At 55.2% G+C, this 20101-nt stretch overlaps 1 protein-coding gene across 4 annotated transcripts; it reads right to left on the bottom strand.

Moving 5' to 3' along the window:
• Positions 1 to 117: 117 nt before the first annotated feature.
• Positions 118 to 17571, bottom strand: DRC11L (dynein regulatory complex subunit 11 like). 4 transcript variants are annotated; one of them, XM_081164195.1, is made up of 18 exons: positions 17486 to 17570; positions 15925 to 16252; positions 14984 to 15112; positions 14479 to 14667; positions 13742 to 13813; positions 12795 to 13000; positions 11430 to 11514; positions 11149 to 11280; positions 10912 to 10987; positions 10108 to 10214; positions 9888 to 9986; positions 9620 to 9749; positions 7738 to 7845; positions 7413 to 7612; positions 4927 to 5013; positions 4575 to 4752; positions 3503 to 3741; positions 118 to 2144 (listed from the first exon to the last, which is right to left on the bottom strand). In XM_081164195.1, the coding sequence occupies exons 1-18, from the start codon at positions 17494 to 17496 to the stop codon at positions 2040 to 2042; spliced, it is 2481 nt and encodes an 826-aa protein (XP_081020321.1). In that variant the 5' UTR covers positions 17497 to 17570; the 3' UTR covers positions 118 to 2039. The 4 variants fall into 4 exon arrangements, with proteins under 4 accessions (XP_081020321.1, XP_081020322.1, XP_081020324.1 ...); XM_081164196.1 differs by lacking the exon at positions 7738 to 7845 and having other exon boundaries at positions 17486 to 17571; XM_081164198.1 differs by lacking the exon at positions 3503 to 3741.
• Positions 17572 to 20101: the final 2530 nt, after the last annotated feature.

The raw sequence follows: 20101 nt of genomic DNA, 5'->3' as shown, positions 1-20101 counted from the left end.
GCAGGGTATAAATTATGATGATGATGATGATGACTATCATCATTCTCTTAGGGACCTGCCATGTCCTTCTGTCGAGGGTGGGGGTCTCAGATACAAAAGGAAACCACTGAGTCTATGTTCTATTTAAGGACATCCATGTCTTTTATTTCCAATCAAGCACACAATAGATTGAAGCAAGAGGACACCCAGAGCTCCAGGCAGGACAATTCTGCAAAGTTTTTTGGCAGGCGCTTCGGCTGGTGCCCTTTAACACACTCCCAAGTCCCCACCCCCCTTTCATTCCACTAGCACTGCTGCACTTTCCTCAAAAGTTCCCCCAACATTTCAGTCTCCTTTTTTGAAAAGTGGCACAACTGCTTCTCCAGCCTGGGGGCAAGAGGATGGCAGTTTGGGTGCGACTCAGTTTGCAGAAGAGGCGTGTTAAGAGAGAGAGAGTTAGGGGCCTCCAGAGAATCCCTTATCTTCACCCTCTTAGGCCGACCCTCTTTCTCTCTCTCTCTATTTCTCAGGGCCACCAGATCAGCTGGTTAGGCTAGTCCCAGAAACTTCCTTCTCCAAATTGGCTCATTACATTTCTATCCCACCTTTCCCTCCAGGGACCTGAAGGTGGCACAGATGGCTCTCCCCCTCCTCATTTAATCCCCACAACAACCCTGTGAGGTAGGTTAGGCTGAGTGACTCGCCCAGGGTCAGCCAGTGAGCTTCATGTTTTACTGGGGGATTTGATCCCTGCTCTCTCCTGTGCCCTAGTCCAGTGCTCTAACCACTACACCACACTGCAACAAGCAACTTGGTTGTTTTCTCACTCTATAATTATAGCTTCTCTCTGCATGTGGCTGCAACAAGTCAAGTCAAGAGCCACTCGCCTTCTGGCTTGCTCCAAGTAGGGCATGAGACTCTGAATCTCAGGGTTGTGGGTCCAAGCCCCACTGGGCAAGAGAGTCCTGCATTGCAGGGGGCTGGACTAGATGACCCTCAAGGTCCCTTCCAGCTCTACCATTCCAAGATTCTATGTTCTACTTGAGGAGGAGGACCTGCTCTCTGTAGGCAGCCCCCTCCTCCTGCTGCTTAAGAGCCCTGCTTGACCCCAAACGGCATCACAATACGCAGTACTTCAACCCCCAGACAGTTTTGCCACTTCCGCCCTGCAGAGCCAATTTCTCAGAGAACAAGACTGCTGCCTCCCCAGCCCCCAGGAGATGGCTAAATGCTTAGGCTGCGCACTGGATCCAGCCAGATTCCAGAGTGCAAACTGAGTGGGGCAGATTCGGGCTGATTTGCCTGGGTGGGGCTGAGGCAGTCCCAGATTTCCCTGTGCCTGACTCCCCACCAAATGGATGGAATTGGAAGGTCCCCAAACTAGGTCAGGGGCTGGATGTGGCTCAAGGGTCAGCCCCAGATCACTCTCCTGGGGGGCAGGGGGCTGCCCAGTGCTATTTCACGTAGCTTCCAAATCAGTCTGGCCTGAGCTAGGATGAAGAGCAGCTCCAGCCCTGGGGTCCTTCAGGCCTAACTCTGGAGAGGTCCAAGGCCAGGGAGAGGCATCAGACCTGACCTCCCGGTGTAGGGCAGCCCCTGTCCCTCAAGCTCCCTGATCTGACGCCCCTTGGCCTCCAGGACTCCTTGTGGTCAGTAGGCCCAGCTCACCACTTTGGACCATGAAGCCCACCTGCCCAGAAGCAAGCCAGTCCTCCTGTGGCCTGAGTTCCCTACCAACGATAGGTTGTCCAGGCCTCATCCTGCACCCATACGTGTCTCCCATGACCCCTGCGCACACTGTCCTGCCTTGGGAGGTTTTTAAGCAGAGGCTGGATGGCCGTCTGTCCTGGATGCTTCAGCTGAGATTCCTGCATTGCAGGGGCTGGACTAGATGTGCTTTGGGGGACACTTCCAATGCCACGATTCCATGATTCCCGGGAGCACACTTAGGGGTCGCAGACACCCACTTCCCCACACACGTGCGCCATGCCAGCCTTTGCACGTAACTCATTTATGCTGCAGCTGCAAAGCGTCTGCTTCCCCCTCCCCTCCCCTCTCCCCTATTTCTTCTTCTTCTTCTTCTTGTCTTTCGCATCGGCTGCCCTGAGCTTCTCCTGTTCCGCCAGCATCTTCTTCTTGCCCAGGGGGGTCTTGCTGTACCAATCCTGCAGGAGGAGGCCCAGAAGGCGGGAGACTTTCAGGAAAAGGGACCCTGCCCAAGGGGGTGGAGGAAGAGCAGGTGGAACAATAGCTCAGTGGGGTTAGAGGCTGGTGCTGCTAAGGCCAAGGCTGCAGGTTCGATCCCAGCTGCCTCTTCCTGCCTTGCAGGGGTCTGGGCCCAACTCTACACACTATTTGTTACGATGCTCTTTATATACATCCCCTAGACCAGGCATGTCGAAAGTCCATTTTGGGGGTCTAATTCGGCCTGCTGGTCAATTTAATCCCGCCACTGTGGCAGTTTATTTCCTGGGGTAAAATCCTAAAAAAAAACGTTTGGACACCACTGCGCCTAGACAAAAATTACTTGATTACATCCTTTGCTCTCTCTCCAACCAACCTCCCCTTGAGCAAATCTCTATTTTGCTGGCTGGCAATAACGTATTTCTTACTGCACAGGTTCTAAAATTTGCCTTGGCTGCAAGTAAGTTGAGCGCTAGGCACGGAGGCAAGTATCATAAGGGCAAGTGTGAGAGGTGGGGAGCTTAACTTATGCAGGTGTGATTTTCGCATTTCTCTGTGTTTGCTTTGCTGCTGTTGCTGTTCCGTTTTAAATTAATTATTTGTATTTTAGGCACTGTGACCAATTGTGACGGCTTATAGCTTTTAGCAATAAATATTTCATTCAATTTCATGTTTCTGTGTTTCAGGCCCAATGCTTGTGGGATATTTAAAATCAGGGGTGCCAACTTGAATAAAATATTGTGTGGGGGGGAGATAAGCACTGCCCTACATAATCAATCCCATGACATGGTGCATGCACACCATTTGAATGGCAATGCCCATCAACTTTGGGGGGTCCCGGCCCCCTCAAATATTTCATTGGGGTGTGTGAAGACCCCTCAGTCCCTAGGAGTTGGCTCCTGTGTTTAAAACGCAGTCACAGCAACAAGTCTTGTTTTGCTAGATAGGAGCTGAAGCTCATAGAGTTTCCCTGTAAACTTGCTAGAGAGAGCTCTGTGAGAGACACCCACCCCACACACACACACTTTGCCCTGAGAGGGGGAGCACAGAGCTATATATTCTCCTACCTGCCTGGGCTCCCTCTCTTTCTAGTCCTCCCTTCTCTTTTCCCGCTCTGCCAGCAACGTGAGAACACCTGCATGTCTGAGCTCCGAGCTCAGACCCCATTCCACTATGGGGACGGGGTTCGTCTGGCCACCCCCAGCCCAAAGGGTGGCCACAGCACAAGGGGAGGGGAAGAGGCTGGTGGGTTTCTCTCCCGGAGCCTCAGGGCGAGGCCAGCCACCCAGCAGGGGGCGCCCGAGGCCACCTAGGGGCGGGGGCAGGACAGGCTACTCACCCTGAGCATGGCCTCTTCCGCGGGGTAGATGGGGTCTGCCCTGGCCAGCATCTGCAGGAGCTCCCCGGCGTTCAGCGGCCTTTTGGGGAGCTGCAGGAGGCGCCTCTCGCTCAGCACGGACTTCACTGCCTCGGCCATGCTGCCCTGGCTGTAGCCGTCCGACACCTTCGCCAGCGCACTGAGGTCCAGGGTGCTGGTGACGACCCCGCCATGCTTCTCGACCAGCCGCTTCCAGGTCACTGGGGAAAGGGGGGAAGGGGGTCTGTCAGGCCCCCTTCTGTCTCGCGGCCTCGGCCCCCGGGGCCTGGACTGATGCAGCAAGCGGAACTCCTTGATAGTTTCGTGCAATTCTTTTCTAGTATCCTATCTACCGCTTTGATGCTTCTTTAAACAAGCAAGCGGTGTATATATTTTACGAAATGTATAAACCGAAAACGGCTATGGGTGGCTTGACTGAACTGTTCTGGAAGCTCTGACCAGAAGGATGCTGGAATCAGCAAGGGTGACCCACATAATAATAATAATAACAATAATAATAATAATAATAATTAATAATAATAATAATAATAATAATAATAATAATAATAATAATAATAACAACAACAACAACAACAACAACAACAACAACAACAACAACAACAACAATAATAATAATTTATTAGTTGTACCCCACCCATCTGGCTAGGCCTCCCCAGCCACTCTAGGCGGCTTCCAACAAAGATTAAAAATACATTAAAAAGTCACACATTGAAAACTTCCCTGAACTTCCCTGACCTGAAGGGGCTGCTGTGCAATGACAGGTCCATGATTCACAAGACCACGGCCACCCATGACTTGCATCCTCTACCCTCTGTCCTCCTTAGTGGGGTCCTGAAGCCCCATGAAAGGTCAAGCTTGGGGGTCATTTTCCACCCCAAAGGTCAGTCAAGGCAGGAAGAAACAACATCCCAGCAGTTCAGGATTTGTTCCCGGAATTTAACACAGCTTCTGCCTCCTGGAGACCGGCTGAGTGTTTGGATCCTTCCCAAAACACCCCCTGTGCCCCCACACCAGGCCCAGCCCCTCTCCTCACCGTAGCGTGAGGCATAGTCTGGCCGGTGGATGAGGAGGATCCTCTCATAGGTCTTGCAGAGGCCCTTGATGTCGGCCAGGTAGGGCCGGTTGGACGTTCCCATCAGGAGGACGCGGTCCTCAGGCTTCAGCAGGTTCAACGCCTTGGGCAGGTCCTTCTTCAGCCGCTTGGGGTCGTGCTGTGGGGCAGCAGCCACCCCATCAGCCCCAGGCCAGGGAGAAAGATGGCAGTGAGCCTCTCCACCAAGGAAGCAGATTGGCGTGACCCCCAGCCAGCTTCAACCTGCTTTTTCCCAGGTTATGGGACATCAAGGCTATTGTTGTCAAGGCTGTTCTCCTCCCGCCTCACTCACCTCCTTCTCCTCTTTGGGGACCTTCTTGTAAAAGGTCTTCTCTGTGTCCCCCACCCAGATGACCGATGGCTGCAGCAGACGGGCCACCTGCAGAACATGGGGCACCAAAAATAGTTGTGGGCAGCTGCTGGAAAGGGACCCCACCTTTAGGACCAGAAGGTCTGCAAGGGCTGAGGGCGTGGGGTGGGGTTGGTGCAGGTGCTCCCAAACTACTGCTGCATCGCTCCGTCCCCAGAGAGGCACCACCACCACCAAGGCTCCGTTTAGAAGTTGACCAGATGGAGGAGGGTTGTGTGGGTCTTTGCTGCAGCCAAAGCCAACCATTTGTGTTTTGCTAGAGGGGCAGGTGAAGGGGCTGAGGCTCATCTTTTTGCAAACCCCTTTGAGGTGTGGGATGTATCATTCACTGAAGCAGTCAAACACAACATTTCCTGTTTCCTAGAGTGTAAAAGGTAAAGGGACCCCTGACCATCAGGTCCAGTCACGGACAACTCTGGGGTTGCAGCACTCATCTCGCTTTATTGGCCGAGGGAGCCGGCGTGCAGCTTCTGGGTCATGTGGCCAGCATGATAAAGCTGCTTCTGGCGAACCAGAGCAGCACACAGAAACACCATTTACCTTCCCGCCGGAGGGGTACCTATTTATCTACTTGCACTCTGACGTGCTTTCGAACTGCTAGGTTGGCAGGAGCTGGGACCGAGCAACGGGAGCTCACCCCGTCGCGGGGATTCGAACCGCCGACCTTCTGATCGGCAAGTCCTAGGCTCAGTGGTTTAGACCACAGCGCCACCCGCGTCTTCCTAGAATATATACACAGGGAAATGTTGCTCCAGCCAGGAGGACTTCCTGTCACACCTGCTCTGGAGCATCCTCCCCATGTGACCAGGTAGATGGGCGTGACCCTGGGAGACCCTACAAAAGGACCAATCATCTTCCTCTTTTGCTGCTCTTTTTCCATCTTCTGCTGGCTCTTAGCCACCAGCACATGGCTCCTCCTCACAGAGGATGGAAGCCACAAGGCTTAATTAATTCTCAGGCCCACCTCAGACTTCTTTTCTCTACACGTGTACCTGTAACTACCACCTAAAGCCTGCCTTCAGGACAATACTGTGACCTGAATGCAAGTAAACTTTACAGTTACTTTTAAAAGAAGACTGTCGTGTCATTACAGTGCTACCTCTGGTTACAAACTTAATTTATTCCGGAGGTCCCTTCTTAACCTGAAATCATTCTTAACCTTGTGGGATGTGAAACACAAGAGCAGTCAAGTACAACATTCCTAGAGTGAACATGTTTACACGTGGGGAGGAATGTTTGTCCAGCCAGCAGGTAAACTTCCTGTTTCCTTCTGGGCTGGGACAGACTTCCTCTGCATGTGACTACAGGTGGGCATGGCCTCACCTGTGCAGGTAATGGCAAAAGCACAGGGCAGGACAGCCATCTCTCCCTCTTGTTGACTACATGCATCAAAGAAGCAACATCTGCTTAGCCAAAGATGCTCTCTTGGCCTCCAGCCCAGAGAGGACAAAGGGACTGTCTCCTTATGAGATAGTTTCCAGGTGTATGTTACTTTTCTAAGCTAAGTCTTGCCTTCTGGGATCCGATTGTGAACAGAATGTGAATAAACTCTTTTTATACTTTTATAGAAGACTGTGTCGTGTCTTATCTTTTATGAGGGAATAAGGGGGAAATACCAGAACAGTTATTATAGAGGCTTTAGCGAGCCTGAGCAAACACATCCGCTGTGAGTTTAAAAAGGGGAATGTTACTCTGCTAAACTGTGAACTTGTTAACACAAGTTGGAAAGGCTATAATCAGACAACATATCCTCTCCTGCATCCCTGAATATTCCCACGAACCTGAGGTACCACTTTAGCTAATGGGGCCTCCCGCTGTCACTGCACTGCCTCCGCTCAATTTCTGTTCTCATCCTGAGGTAAACTTCTTAACCCGAGGTACTACTTTCAGGTTAGCGGAGTCTGTAACCCAAGGTACCACTGTATTGTTTTTAAGAGGGAACTAAAGGGGAAATTTACCAGGAACAATGCAATCTGGACAAGCCAGACTGGATTGCTCAACTTATATGATTCCAACGAATCCATCAACTCGCTTCCTGCTATGTACATGGGAATGCACTCTGCTACTAGCTCACTAGCATTGAGTGAGGAAGGACAATATTTAATCAATATATCCTCTCCTAATATCCACAACATTTCCACATGAGTTGTGTTTTTTGAAAAAACAAACACCTATCAAGCAGTGTCTAGGTTTTATGAGATAAATAAATAAATCTTCCTTGCTCCCCTTCCTCCTTCTAGCCAGCCCTATAGCGACCCTCGCCAGCTACAATGCCAGGACCCAGCGGAGGACTTTGGACTCTCAGATTTCCCCAGTGCCCTGTGCGATCCCATAATTTGATGACCCATCCCCGTTCCCTAAAACCGTCTCTGCTGGACCTTGCCCCCCCTCTCCCTGCCAGGCCATACCTTGAAGACCAGGTGGATCATCATCTGCAGGCCGGCCCTGCCTGGGTACTTCCCAACCAGGTTCCTTGGGGAGAGGTCAAAAAGGTTGGCGCCCGTCTCTGTGCACACGGCGTGGACCAGCATCTTCTTCCCCGTCCCCCCTGGACCGGCCAGGAGGAGGGACTTCACCAGGGGGGCCATCTCATGCACAGCCTGAGAGCCTGCGGGGGGGGGGAGGCGAGAAAGGGGGTCTCCACACCCAGGGAAAGAGGGCAGGACACAGGGCAACGGTCTGGAAGCAACACCCGGGGCACGTTATGGGATGGGGGTCTGGCTGCAGCCCTACCCAGACGCAGGACAGCATACAGGGCAATGTTCTGGCGCACGTCCAAAGTGGAGGGGATTGGCTCGATCTCCTGCTGGCGGAGGTAGGTGCCCAGGTAGCAGAAGTCACCTGGTGTGGAAAAGGGGAGGCAAGAGGAACAGGCCCTCAGCCAGTGTCTAACAACAACAACAACAACAATATATGCTGTGTACCCCACACATCTGACTAGGTTGTCGCAGCCACTCTGGGGGGCTTACAGCATATATAAAAGTATAGTAAAACAGTCATTAAAAACCTCCCTAAACAGGGCTGCCTTCAGATGTCTTCTAAAAGTCAGATAGTTGCTTATTTCCTTGACATCTGAAGGGAGGGCGTTCCACAGGGCAGGCGCCACCACCGAGAAGACCCTCCGTCTGGTTCCCTGTAACCTGGCTTCTTGAAGGGAGGGAACCGCCAGAAGGCCCTCGGAGTTGGTCCTCAGCGTCCGGGTAGAACGATGGGGGTGGAGATGCTCCTTCAGGTCTACTGGGTCTTTGAGGCTGTTTAGGGCTTTCAAGGTCAGCACCAACACTTGGAAACGTCCTGGGAGCCAATGTAGGTCTTTCAGGACCGGTGTTATGTGGTCTCGGCGGCCGCTCCCAGTCCCCAGTCCAGCTGCCGCATTCTGGATTGTCAGTCCCCTCCCTTCTCTGGCAGGCTAGTTTGGTGGGACATTTGTGGTCAGGCAAACAGGCCCCGCTATTCGCGTTGGTGGTGGTTGGACCCAGCAGCCCGCCAGGAGGTTCCTTCCAGCCCTACCACTCTATGGCAGATTGCGAGCAACGGTTGCAGATTGTGAGCAACGGTTCTCTGTACATGCCCAGTGGCACCATTCCATGGCTGAGGTGGAATAAAGGGGATTCTGCTCATATCCCCCCAGAGGGAGACCAACTGAGGAAATGGCAGCAGAGCAAAGGAGAGGAGGAGGAGGAGGAGGAGGAGGAGGAGGAGGAGCTGCTCTGTTGTATCTTATGTCCAAGAGATGGTGCAATGGTTAGAGCAGGCATAGGCCAACTTGGCCCTCTAGATGTTTTGAGACTACAATTTTCATCATCCCTGACCACTGGTCCTGTTAGCTAGGGATGATGGGAGTTGTAGTCCCAAAACAGCTGGAGGGCCGAGTTTGCCTATGCCTGGGTTAGAGTGTGGGACTGGGACCTGGGAGAGACCAGGGTTCAAGACAGACAGACTTAGCTTAGAAAAGTAACATATACAGTGGTACCTCGGGTTAAGTACCTAATTCGTTCCAGAGGTCCGTTCTTAACCTGAAACTGTTCTTAAACTGAAGCACCACTTTAGCTAATGGGGCCTCCTGCTGTTGCTGCGCCGCTGGAGCACGATTTCTGTTCTCATCCTGAAGCAAAGTTATTAATCTGAGGTACTATTTCTGGGTTAGCGGAGTCTGTAACCTGAAGCATATGTAACCTGAAGCGTATGTAACCCAAGGTACCACTGTACCTGGAAACTATCTTGTAAGGAGACAGTCCCTTTGTCCTCTCTTGGCTGGAGGCCAAGAGAGCATCTTTGGCTAAGCAGATGTTGCTTCTTCAATGCATGTAGTCAAGGAGAGAGAGATGGCTGCCCTGTGCTTTTGTCGTTACCTGCACAGGTGAGGCCACACCCACCTCTAGTCCCATGCAGAGGAAGTCTGTCCCAGCCCAGAAGGAAACAGGAAGTTTACCTGCTGGCTGGACAAACATTCCTCCCCATGTGTAAACATGTTCAGTCAAGGAATGTTGTACTTGACTGCTCTTGTGTTTCACATCCCACAGTTGTGAGGATTAAAGGCAGAGAGGGAGAACCATGGATGCCACCTTGAGTTCCGTGGAGAAATAAAGACAGGGTGGAAGGCAAGATGACTCACCTGTGTAATCGGCCAGATGCACCTTCTGTGGCTTTTTAATGATGCCCTCGCGCACAAGCTCCTCATAGAGGGAATCGAGGGTCCTGTCTGGTGTCAGGTCCTTCTCCTTTTTCCCTTTCTTCCCCTTTTTCTGCTCAGAGAAAAGTCAGAAAGTTGTTCTGCAGCTTTGGGCAGGTGAATGGGGGGCAGAAGGACAGGCTCCTCCTTCATTCCCCCCCCCAGGGGATGCTCCTTGGATAAAAGGCTTCCCTGCCCCCCATGCACTGACCTTGGCACTCTTCTTGGCCTTGGCCTTGACCGGCCTCGCTACTTCCTGGTCGATGGCCAGCTTGAGCTGCTGAAGCTCCTGCCGCATCAGCTCATCCACCTGAGCAGGGGAAGGGAGAGGAGGGGAGGGAAGGGGCCTCAGAAAAGGGCTGCAGGGGCCCAGCTTCTGTGGCCCCTGGAATTTTGAGGACAAGGGCCAGCCCCTCCACCTGGGCACCCACCTGCAGCCGAATCTCCTCCTCCACCTCCTTCCGCTTATCCACCTTGATCAGGTCCTCCTGGTAGCGCTGCTCAAAGTTGATGGCCTCATCCTGGTCACTCCAGCAGCCTTTGGGGGGGCAGGCAGTGCTGATGTCCCCGTGCTGCCCAGCGCCAGCCTTCCCCGTGCCCAGCAGCCCTGCCCAGCTTGCCATGATGGCTGCGGTCAGTGCCCACTTGAGGACAGGAGGTCTGGGGCGGAAGGCACCGTGGAGGGATGTCTGGGGCTCAGTGATGGGACTGCATATTTGGAAGGCGCCCCTAAGAGTCATCTAGTCCAACCCCCAACAATGCAGGGATCTTGTGATTGGCCCAACACCTAGCCATGTCTGGAGTGGGGTACTCTGCCACCCTGGGCTGGGTGTGGAGCTCCTAGAGTGTCCACGATGCCCGCTTGTCCTCATGGCGTGGGCTCAGAGCCAGATTACAAATAGGCAGCGTAGGCACCAGCCTGTGGGCCCCCGCCTTTTAGGGGCCCCGAGACAAAGGATCAGAACAGATACTGTTTGTTTTGTATAATCCAATTCTTGGTTGGTAAAATCAAGCACGTATTTGGAGATAATTTGCAAGGGGGGCCCTGAGATGTTGACTGCCTAGGGGCCTCCACAAGGTTTAATCTGGCACTGTGTGGGCTCCTTCTCCCCCCCCCCATGCAATGGACCCTACATTGACCCACTGCTGGCAGCTTTGCCTGTCGAAGTGGCCCAAGAGCCCCCTGCCTGTAACCCCTTCCCTCCCACACTGGGCTCCCCTCTGCCCTGCCTCACCTGTGTAGCGCAGGTAGCCCTGGTTGATGGTTGGCAGGAACTTGGAGGGGTGGAGCAGCAGGCCTTCGTCTTCCTCCTGAGGAGAACCTCAAACCCAGCTCATTAGCAGACCCCTAAGGTGTGTCCCCCAGCCCAACACAGGTGGGCTGGGGACTCTGCCCTGTGGCCTCCCAAGTTGCAGATGGACTCCAAGAGTTCAGCCAGGGCAGGAACCCCCCCCCCACACACACTCCTCACCGCTTTCTTTTTCTCCTTCCCTTTTTCCTTCTCCTTCCCTTTCTCCTTCTCCCCTTTGTCTTTCTCCTCCTTCTTCTTCTCCTTCTTCTTGCTTTCTGCCTTCAGTTCGGCTAGTTCCAGCTCATTCTGCACCTGCGGGGGGGAATCCGTGTGACTCCAAGAGGAATGGACTTGGGGGGAGTGAGGGTATCTTAGGGGGGGTGGCAGCCTCCAGGAGGCTCCTCCTTAAGGCAGAGGGGCACTGCAAGCCCCCTCCCCTCTTCAGCCCTTCCATCCAATACCTCTTCAGGGGTCTTCTGAGCAAAGAGGACAGTGCAGCCCCCCATCTGCTCATCAGGGTAGTCGGGGAAGGAGCCGACCAGGTCGCTGTGGGAGGCAGAATGGGGGGGGGGGGTGAGCTTCAATGGTCTACTGAGAGGAGCCAACCAGCTCGTCCCTTGCGGGAGGGGGCTACCGCTGGGGAGATTTAGGACAGGTAAGAGATAGCCAGCAAAGGGCCTTCTCCGTAGTGGCCCCCACCCTGTGGAACGCCCTCCCATCCACTGGCAAGGAGATGACTTTTAGAAGACATCTGAAGGCAGCACTGCACAGGGAAGCTTTTTAAGGTTTATGGCTTTGTTGTTTTTATGTATGTTCTGTGGCAGGAATTTATGTATAGGTTGGGGGGGGTTGCCCCTCCAGCAGATATCAGGCACATGCAGCCCACTACCAAAACCAGCACCATCACTTTTGTGATTTGTCCCCACAAAACACTTCATCACAGTTTCTTCCTGTCTATTCAAAGGGCCTTTGCTGCACAATACAAAATGTAAGAATTCACCGATAAATGTATCTGTGTACTGACTCACAAGGAAAACCTCAGAAATTCCTATAGACCTGTGAGCTCAGCTCCTCAGCAGCCCCTCTGCCTGAGGGATAATCCCTGGCCTCCTGATACCTGAGTGCCAGACAGGTAGCCATTCCAGAAATAGCAAACCCAGATGAAGACAAAAGGGTGGGGTGAACTTGGCTGAGAAACAGGGAAATGTAAAGATCTCTTTTCTTACACTTGATGGGTGTTTGGTGGAGGGCAAGGGGAACCATGGGGCAGGGTCCAGGATGCTCAGATTCCTGCCACCAGACCTCCCCTTTCATGATGTAATTGTGATGTATGAGTGATGTAGTTTGGGGGTGTAACATGGGGATTAGCAGCTAATAAAAGTTTGGGTTCTCTTTTGTCCGGGGCTTCCATCTTGTTCCACCTGGTGGCAGGTGGGAGTCCTGTCCGGACAGTCTTCCATCAAGACCAAGCCTACTGGCTGCTGTTTTGCTCTGGTATTCCTGGCTGGGGTCCTTGGTTTTTGTCCAAGGGAGCCCTCAGATTTCTCCGTTAACAGTTGGAAGCTGCCCAGAGTGGCTGGAACAATCCAGTCAGAAGGGATGATGATGATGATGATGATGATGATGGGTGGCTTTAAAAAAGGATTAGATTAGAGAGCTAGAAATGGCTAGAGACTGCCTCTCCTGCTCATGTTTTGCTTGCAGGGTTCCACTGTTCATACTGGCACTAACAGGCTCAGTGCAGCCTTGGACCCGAGGCGCCTCCCGCTGTTTCCCGGAGCCCCTCGAGGCTCTCCTGGGCCGCCCTCCCTCTCTCTGCTGCTCACCGGCACTCGATGAACCACTGGCGCAGCTGGTCCTTGAGCGCCTCGCACATGCTGGGGCCCTCCACTTCGTAGATGGTGTCGCGGATGTTGTCGAGCGCCACTTGGTACTCGGCCTCGTAGTCCGCCTGGCGCATGCGGCGCAGCTCCTCGCCCAGCTGCGCCCGGATCATGGCCGGCGTGGGGCCCGCCAGCTCCGGCTCCAGCTCCTGCGCGGGGTGGGCAGTGAGCAGCTGCGGGGGGGGCGACCTTCCCTCTCCCTCTCCCCCCCCCAGCCCCACGCCGAGCCGGAGGGAGGGAGAGATACGACGGCACAGGCGAGGCCATTAGGCGAGATGGGAGGCGGGCGCCGAGCGCGGCCGTGTAAATTACCCCGTAATGAGTTTGTAATATGCGCGCGCGGCGCCTCCTTGCCCGGCAGCGGCCGCGGCGCCCAGGCACTTTCCCGCCTCATTGCCCCCCAAATGGATTTTAAATATCATTCCGAGGACACAATTATTTAAAACGCTGAACTAAACATTCGCTAATGGGGGGGAGGAGGCGGGAAGAGCCCCGGCGGAAACGGGACGGGGGGGGACACGGAGAGACCCCCGCTTGGCGCAGGAGACGGACGCGCCTTGGGCTGCCCGGGCCGCGCCAGGGCGAGAAGCGCGGGGTTAGCAGGGCCGCGCGCCCTCCCTCCGTCCCTCCCCTCCTGCGCCAGGCCCGCGCCATCCCCGAGGCGGCCCTCGAAACCCTCCTGCGGTGCTTCGGCTAAGCCGCTCCCGGCGCAGGAGCCGAGCTGGCCCCGGCGGGAAGGGAAGGCGGTCCCAGTGGCGACCCCTCGTCCCGCCCCGTCGGGGCCGCGCCCTCCAAGCCGGCCGGCCGGACAGCGGTGCTTGGAGAAAGGGGCGGGAGGGCCGTAGCGCCAAGGGCAAGAGTCCGGCACCGGAGGCGGGGCGCGCGCTCACCATGCCAAGGAAGACCATCTCCATCTGCCGGGATAGTTTAATGAGTCGTCGCTGCACGCACCCTTTCCAGATCTGGAGGAAGAGGACGAGGGGACGTGAATCGGGACCCACCCGGACTGCGCTCCGCACTGACCAAGGAGCTCATCCGCCGAGGCTCGTGGGGCGTGAGGTGGGGGGCAACCACGAGCCTATGAAAGCCCACTTCGAAGAACAACTCAGTTCAATGAGGCGCCCCACAGTTTGACACTCGACTCCCCCAAGAGGAGACCCGCCTCGCCAGAGTTCAGCGCAGCATCGCGCCAAAAAAAAAAAAAAAAAAAAAAAAAAGGCCCGCAAGGCGCCTTTCTACAACATGTTGGTGGGCGGAAAGTGGGCGGCAAAGCTTTGGGACGAGGTGGGTTTGGGGGATCAACGCGCGTCCCTCGGCTACATTCATGACTTCGGCCTTCTGATTAAGCTGGTGTCAACATAACCACCACACCCCCGACGGCGCCCGCGCCTTGAGTCGCAGCTGGAGAGCGGCGGAGTAAGGCAGGGGAGGCTAGTCCTGTCTCTTTGCGCTGGGGAAGAGGGAAGTCTGCGCCCTCTCGCCTCGAAACACCACCCCGCCTCTCTCCAGGATCCCTCCTAGCCTCCAACCAGAACGGGCGTTCCTCGCCTTGTGGTCCTAGGGGAACAGTCCTTGGGGAACAGCCCCCCCCCCGCTCCTCCCTGGTGGCAGTGCCCCCCCCCCTCACCTTCTGGATGGTGATGGCGGCCACGTCTCGGTTGGGCTCATAGAAGCCGCTCTCTCGCACCTTCCTCTCGCGCTCCTCGTCCCTCCGGATCTCCCACATGAAGCGCGCGCGCAGGCGGCCTTGGCGCATCCGCTCGGCCATCTGGATCAGTCGCACCGCCTCCTCCCGCGGCATGCTGGGCCGCGGAGGCTGGGGAAAGGGGGCAGCCCTTTTCAGACGGGGCGCCAGCGCCCGCCACGGGAAGCCCCAGCGCAGGGCGCCGTCGGACGCCGCTGGCCGCCACGCCGGGCTCCTCCAGGAACCGGAGGAAAGGATCCCGGCCGGGCAGGGCGTGAGCGAGTGCAGAAAGCTCTCGCGGTCTGGGCCCTGCGCCAGGCGCCCCCCAGGAAAAGCCTGCAGACCCGCCCTCCCCTCCTCCTCGGGTCCAAGCCCAGCCTGGCACCGGCAGCGCCAGGAGGAGCCCTTCGCCCGATCAGAGGCCCCTTCCCAGGGAGGGGGCACTCACGGCGGACCCCTGTTGACTCTTGGTGGGCCCCATTTGACTCATGAGCCCGCTCAACAGGTCCTGGCGGTCCTGGAGGATCTTGGCGCGCTCGTGGAGAAAGTACTTGGGAATGGGGACCTCCATGTCCGCCTGCAAAGAGGGGGGAGATGGAGGCGGGGGGGTTGGTGGCGCCCCTCTTCCGCGGAGTCCGAGGCTGGCTGGACCCTGGAGGCGGCTCGTCCAAACGCCACCCACGTTGTGCAAACGCGGCCTGCGCTTTCGGTTACTTGATTTCTACCCTGCTTTTCGGCCGCTGACAAAGGGTTAAAATGGCAACAGAGCCCCGAAAGAAGGCCACGAATACATATAAACGAGCAGCGTAAAAGCCGAATTAAAGCCAGCTTTAATCACTTTAAAAGCAGCTTACGGAAGATTTGAACGGCCTCGAGAAACAAGGCTTTTCCTGGCACAGAAATGGCATCAAGGTCAGCGCCACGCAGACTCCACGGAGGGAGCGTCCCGCCGTCGGGGTGGGCTGCACGGAGCGGTCCCTTCCCCCTGTTGCCGCCGGGGGCACCGCGGACGGCAGGAAGGGTCCCGAGCGGAGGCGACCCGCTCCCCTTAGCCAGCCTGCGCAAAGCGTCTCCCTGGATGCCACTGCGCTCGAGGAACCCCTTTCTCCCGCCCCCCCTTCTTGAGAAACCCCCCTCCTTTGGCCAGACCACCTTCTCCCGCTCTTCCAGCCCTTCCCGGCCTAAACCACGAGGACCAGAACCTCGCCTATTCGCCCAGCCCCCCCGGGGGGGGCTCCTTCGAGGCTCTTCCTTTCAGGCCTAGTCTAGGAGAGCAGAGCAGGGGTCTTTCTTATGGGGCCCCTGGAAGGAGGGCAAGGACGAACCCCACAGGATCTCTCCCCGCGCACTCCGTCCCCCCCCCCCACCCGCTGCCGGCCCGGGACTGACCGGCGTCAGCTTGAGCTCCTCCAGCACTTGGTCCATGTAGTGGTACTCGGACAGGTCCAGCTCCACGAGCTCCTGCTTGAGCTCCAGGATGCGGCCCAGGACGCCCTCCAGCAGAGGCCGCAGCACCAGGCGCTTCTGCGGCTGCACCATCTGGTCGTAGCAAACCTCGAGGCGCCGCGCCGTCTGAATGTAGCGCAGGTAGAGAGTGGCCACCGTGTGGAAGAACACCGACCGGTTCCGCTCCGGCTTCGTCGGCTGCGCCGGCAGCTCCTGCGCCAGAAGCTCCTTCAGGGCCACCCGGGACTCCTGCCACAGTTTCCCGAACGTGCTGCGGGAGGGAGGGAGGGAGGAAGAGCCGCGTCCCCAGTCCGCACCGCAGCCCAGGCGGCTCTGGGAAGGCCAGGAACGCGCAGCAAGGAGGGCCAGTGCCGGATTTACGTGGCCTCACAAAAAATTAAAGGGGGGAAAAACTGGATGTACATTTCCAAAATATAAGATAAAAAACAAATAAAATAAAACCTACATACAGCAACAGTGTTTTGTGTTGTGTAGGCTCCTATGATGTAAGGAACGGCCCGCCTGCTAGCCTGCTCCCTAAAATATCAATTGTCTGCTCATTTCTGTATATAGCGTGCCTGCATTTTGCATGGACAGGTTGCATGGCATATATTCAACACAAAAAAACAGCGACAATTTGTTGTTGACAAAGGACAGTTGGGCATATAAAGGGCCCCATTACCTTCAGTAGCTTAGGGCCCCATCTAACATAAATCCGGCCCTGTGAGGGGCAAATTAGCCATGGAAGGGGCGGCCGCCGTCGAGAAAGGCGTTGGGCTGGCCTAGTGGCGTAGCGTGGGTTGTCAGCACCCGGGGCAAGGCAAGTAATTTGCGCCACCTAACCCGTGGATTTGCGCCCCCTAACCCCCAGATGTTGCGCCTGGTGCGGCCGGCCCCCCTGCACCCCCACGCTACGCCACTGGGCTGGCCGGCGCCAAGAGAATTGGAACCACCCAGCCCAGCCCTCGATAGAAGGGGCACCCCGACGCCCCTGGGCCAATGCAAACGGCAGGAGGAAAGCCGTCCATGGCGAGATCAGATGCTCATGGAATCATAGAACAGAAGGGTGGAACTGGAAGGGACCCCAAGGGCCATCTAGTCTAACCCCCCCCCCATTGATGCATGAGTGATGGAGGGCCCCACTTCCCTCTCGAACAGGCAAAACCCGGGAATAATCAGATCTGACCAGGCAGAACTGCATGGCGCGCGGGGCGGGTGGGTGTCCGGGCTCCTGAACCCCAGACCCCTCTCCTTCCACGCGCCCCTGGCGCCCCCTCCCTCCGCCAGCCACCCCAGCCGCTGCTCCGTAGCCGGCCCCGGTGCTCCCGGCCCCCTTTGCAGATTTGCCAGCGCCGCTCAAGCCACCTCTGGGCGCGCCCCGTCGCCTACAGGCGGCTCCGAATACCCGCCTGCCCCGAGGGGCTTCCTCGGGGCGGCCCGGAGACGGCCGAGCGGAGGGCTCAGCGAGCGCGGCTCTTGCAAGTTACCCCCAAGAAGCCCGCACCTGCTCGCCATGCTGCCCCCTCTGCCTCCCGGGCGCCGAGTTCCTCGCAGGCGAAAGGCGGGGAGGCCCCACCCCCGATTGTCCGGGCCAGTTCCCATAGAAACGAGGGAACAGGGAAGGGGCCGGCTGGCCCGCCGGCAGAAGAGCGCAGGGCCCACCTGGAAGGGGGGGGTCACTCCCGGGACCAAAGGAGGCTCCAAGCAGCAGGGCTCCGTTGGGTACCTGCTTCTCCCAGATCCTTGGCACGTCCAAGGAGCTATTTGCTGCCCAGAGCCCCATCCCTCACTGGAAGGCCGTGAGAGCCAGCCCCTCCCTTGCCGCTGACGAAGGAGGTCCCGATCCTCCTGACTTTGGAGGAGATGCCGGGCGGGATTAATACTTTTGGAGTCCCTAAGCACTGAAAAGATTTTGGTGCCCCCATAAATATCTGGTTCAAAATATAAACAATAATCTGTGCAACACAATTTTATTTTTCGAAATAAAGCCTACAGTAAAATGGAAAATATTTTAATCTGGTATACTTTCACTTCATTTGATAAATGTCCTTCTCCAGTTGCAAAATCTTCGATCAGATCTTCAAGAACCTACCCACCTGACACAAAACTGCACAAAAGACTGTTCATGTAGGCTGCTGCTGCTGCAAGGATGGCTGCCCAGAGTCAGAAGGGTGATAAGATACCTACAAAAGCGGCCTGGCAGATGAAACTATGCAGAGATGGCAAGACTGACCGGGAAAACTTCAATAGAGAATGGGACAAATACAGACGGTGTCTAAAAGACCACTGTAAACACTTGAACTCTTTGGCAGGCTTTAAATAACTCTTGCAATGTCACAAAGACTTTTGATATAACGGCGGACTGTAATTTGGATGAATTTATAATATGCAGTTTACAAAGGTATTTAAAGAACTCGTGAAGGGGAGGAGGGAAGCCCTAAGATTTGGAAGAATCTTGTTATAATTTTAATATTTGCAAGAATTTGTGTGTGTGTGTGTGTGTGTGTGAATCAACTTGTAAAACCAAATAAAACTTTATTGAAAAAAACCACACAACTGCACATACACTATGCAAAAGAATGAAATATTCTCCCCCCTTCTTTCTACACCCAACCTTGCAATGCCTATGGCAGCAGTTGCACTCCAAATGTAAAGGTAAAGGTAAAGGGACCCCTGACTGTTAGATCTAGTCGTGGCCGACTCTGGGGTTGTGGCGCTCATCTCGCTTTACTGGCCGAGGAAGCCGGCATACAGCCTCCGGGTCATGTGGCCAGCATGACTGAGCCGCTTCTGGCGAACCAGAGCAGCGCACAGAAACGCCGTTTACCTTCCCACCGGAGCGGTACCTATTTATCTACTTGCACTTTGACGTGCTTTCGAGCTGTAACTGACCTGTAAAAAGGGCTCTATAATTTGAAAACGTTATATGTACCTTTGTTATCCATGAAAATCTTTCAATAAAAACGAACTTAAGACCAAAATGAACCTTGCACCACACATTTCTCTACTTGGTAACAATAAGGCACCTGCCTTGTTGCAGTTGTTCTGTAGGGATTTTTAGAAGACTTCACCTGTCAATGCTCAGCTGAGCAATTTGTGACAATGCTAAAAATCGGGCAATGGGAAATTTATGTGGTGCTCCCTTGATACCCTAAGCAAGTGCTTATTTTGCTTAATGGTTAATCCAGCCTGAGGTCTGAGGGCAGCTGAGGAAAGGAGAGCAGCCATCTGCTCCCCATCCAGGTTGGAGAGTTCAAGGGGCTTGCCTTCATTTCCAAAGCCCTGAGCAACTTAGTGCCATGGTGCCTCAGGGACCACCCGGACCCTTATATCTCCGAGATCACCTGCAGGAGCATCGTTGGCAAGACCCACTTGATGACAATGAGAAACCGGGCCTTCAGTGACACGGCCCAGTCCTATGGAACTCTCTGCCACTGGAAATTCTGGGCCAAATATTAAACGCCTGGTGAAAACCTTTTCTATTCCCCCAGCTAAGAATACACTCAGAATGGTGTATGTTTTTGACGTTTTAAATGCCTTTTATTGTAGAGTTTTATTGCTGCAAACCACTACTTTTGATACTTTTTCTAAATGACAAAGCAGTATATATTTTTGATAAATAAATAAAGTGATTGAGGGTGGGCAACTGTGCCATGGGCTGCAGGGGGTGGACAGACTTTTGCCTTGCCCAGTGAGGATCTCCCAAGGTGGGGAGAGCTTGCCGGCACCCCCAGGAGGGAAGACCCTCTGGAAACAAGCCTTCACTGCCCGCTTTGCTCCAGGCACCTATGGGCCAACCAGGGAGAGATCTTGGTAAGGCGGGGGGGGGGGACATGAGGGCTGTGGGGCAACCCAGCTGTGAGTCTGCTGCCTGGGGGCCAGAGCCAAACCCAAGATGGGATTGTGCCCCTTTCAGCTTTCTGCTTCAGGGAACATGTGACACAGCCCTTCCAGAAAAGGAAGTATAGAATGCGTGTTGGGTGGGAGAGATTCTGGCGGTGGCTTTGATCTTTTGGGAGGGCCCCCCCCCCAAAAAAAAGTGGGATGACATACTCCTCAGTAGCTTTGGTGGGCCCAGCATCCATTCTGTGTGTCTCATCACCTGTAGAAGCCAGGGAAG

Source organism: Podarcis bocagei (genome assembly GCF_964188305.1).
Source record: "Podarcis bocagei genome assembly, chromosome: 12".
In the NCBI taxonomy this organism is placed as follows: Eukaryota; Metazoa; Chordata; class Lepidosauria; order Squamata; family Lacertidae; genus Podarcis; species Podarcis bocagei.
Note: the sequence above shows the minus strand (reverse complement) of the source record. Positions and strands in the feature narration are given on the sequence as shown.

Bases quoted from the DNA above. Each gene is read 5' to 3' on its own strand.
- DRC11L (XM_081164195.1), bottom strand. The intron at 13,001-13,741 runs GTGAGCGCGCGC...CACCCCGCGCAG, and splicing joins AGATGGTCTTCCTTGGCATG to GAGCTGGAGCCGGAGCTGGC. The intron at 9,987-10,107 runs GTGGGTGCCCAG...TCCCCTGCTCAG, and splicing joins AGGAGGAGATTCGGCTGCAG to GTGGATGAGCTGATGCGGCA.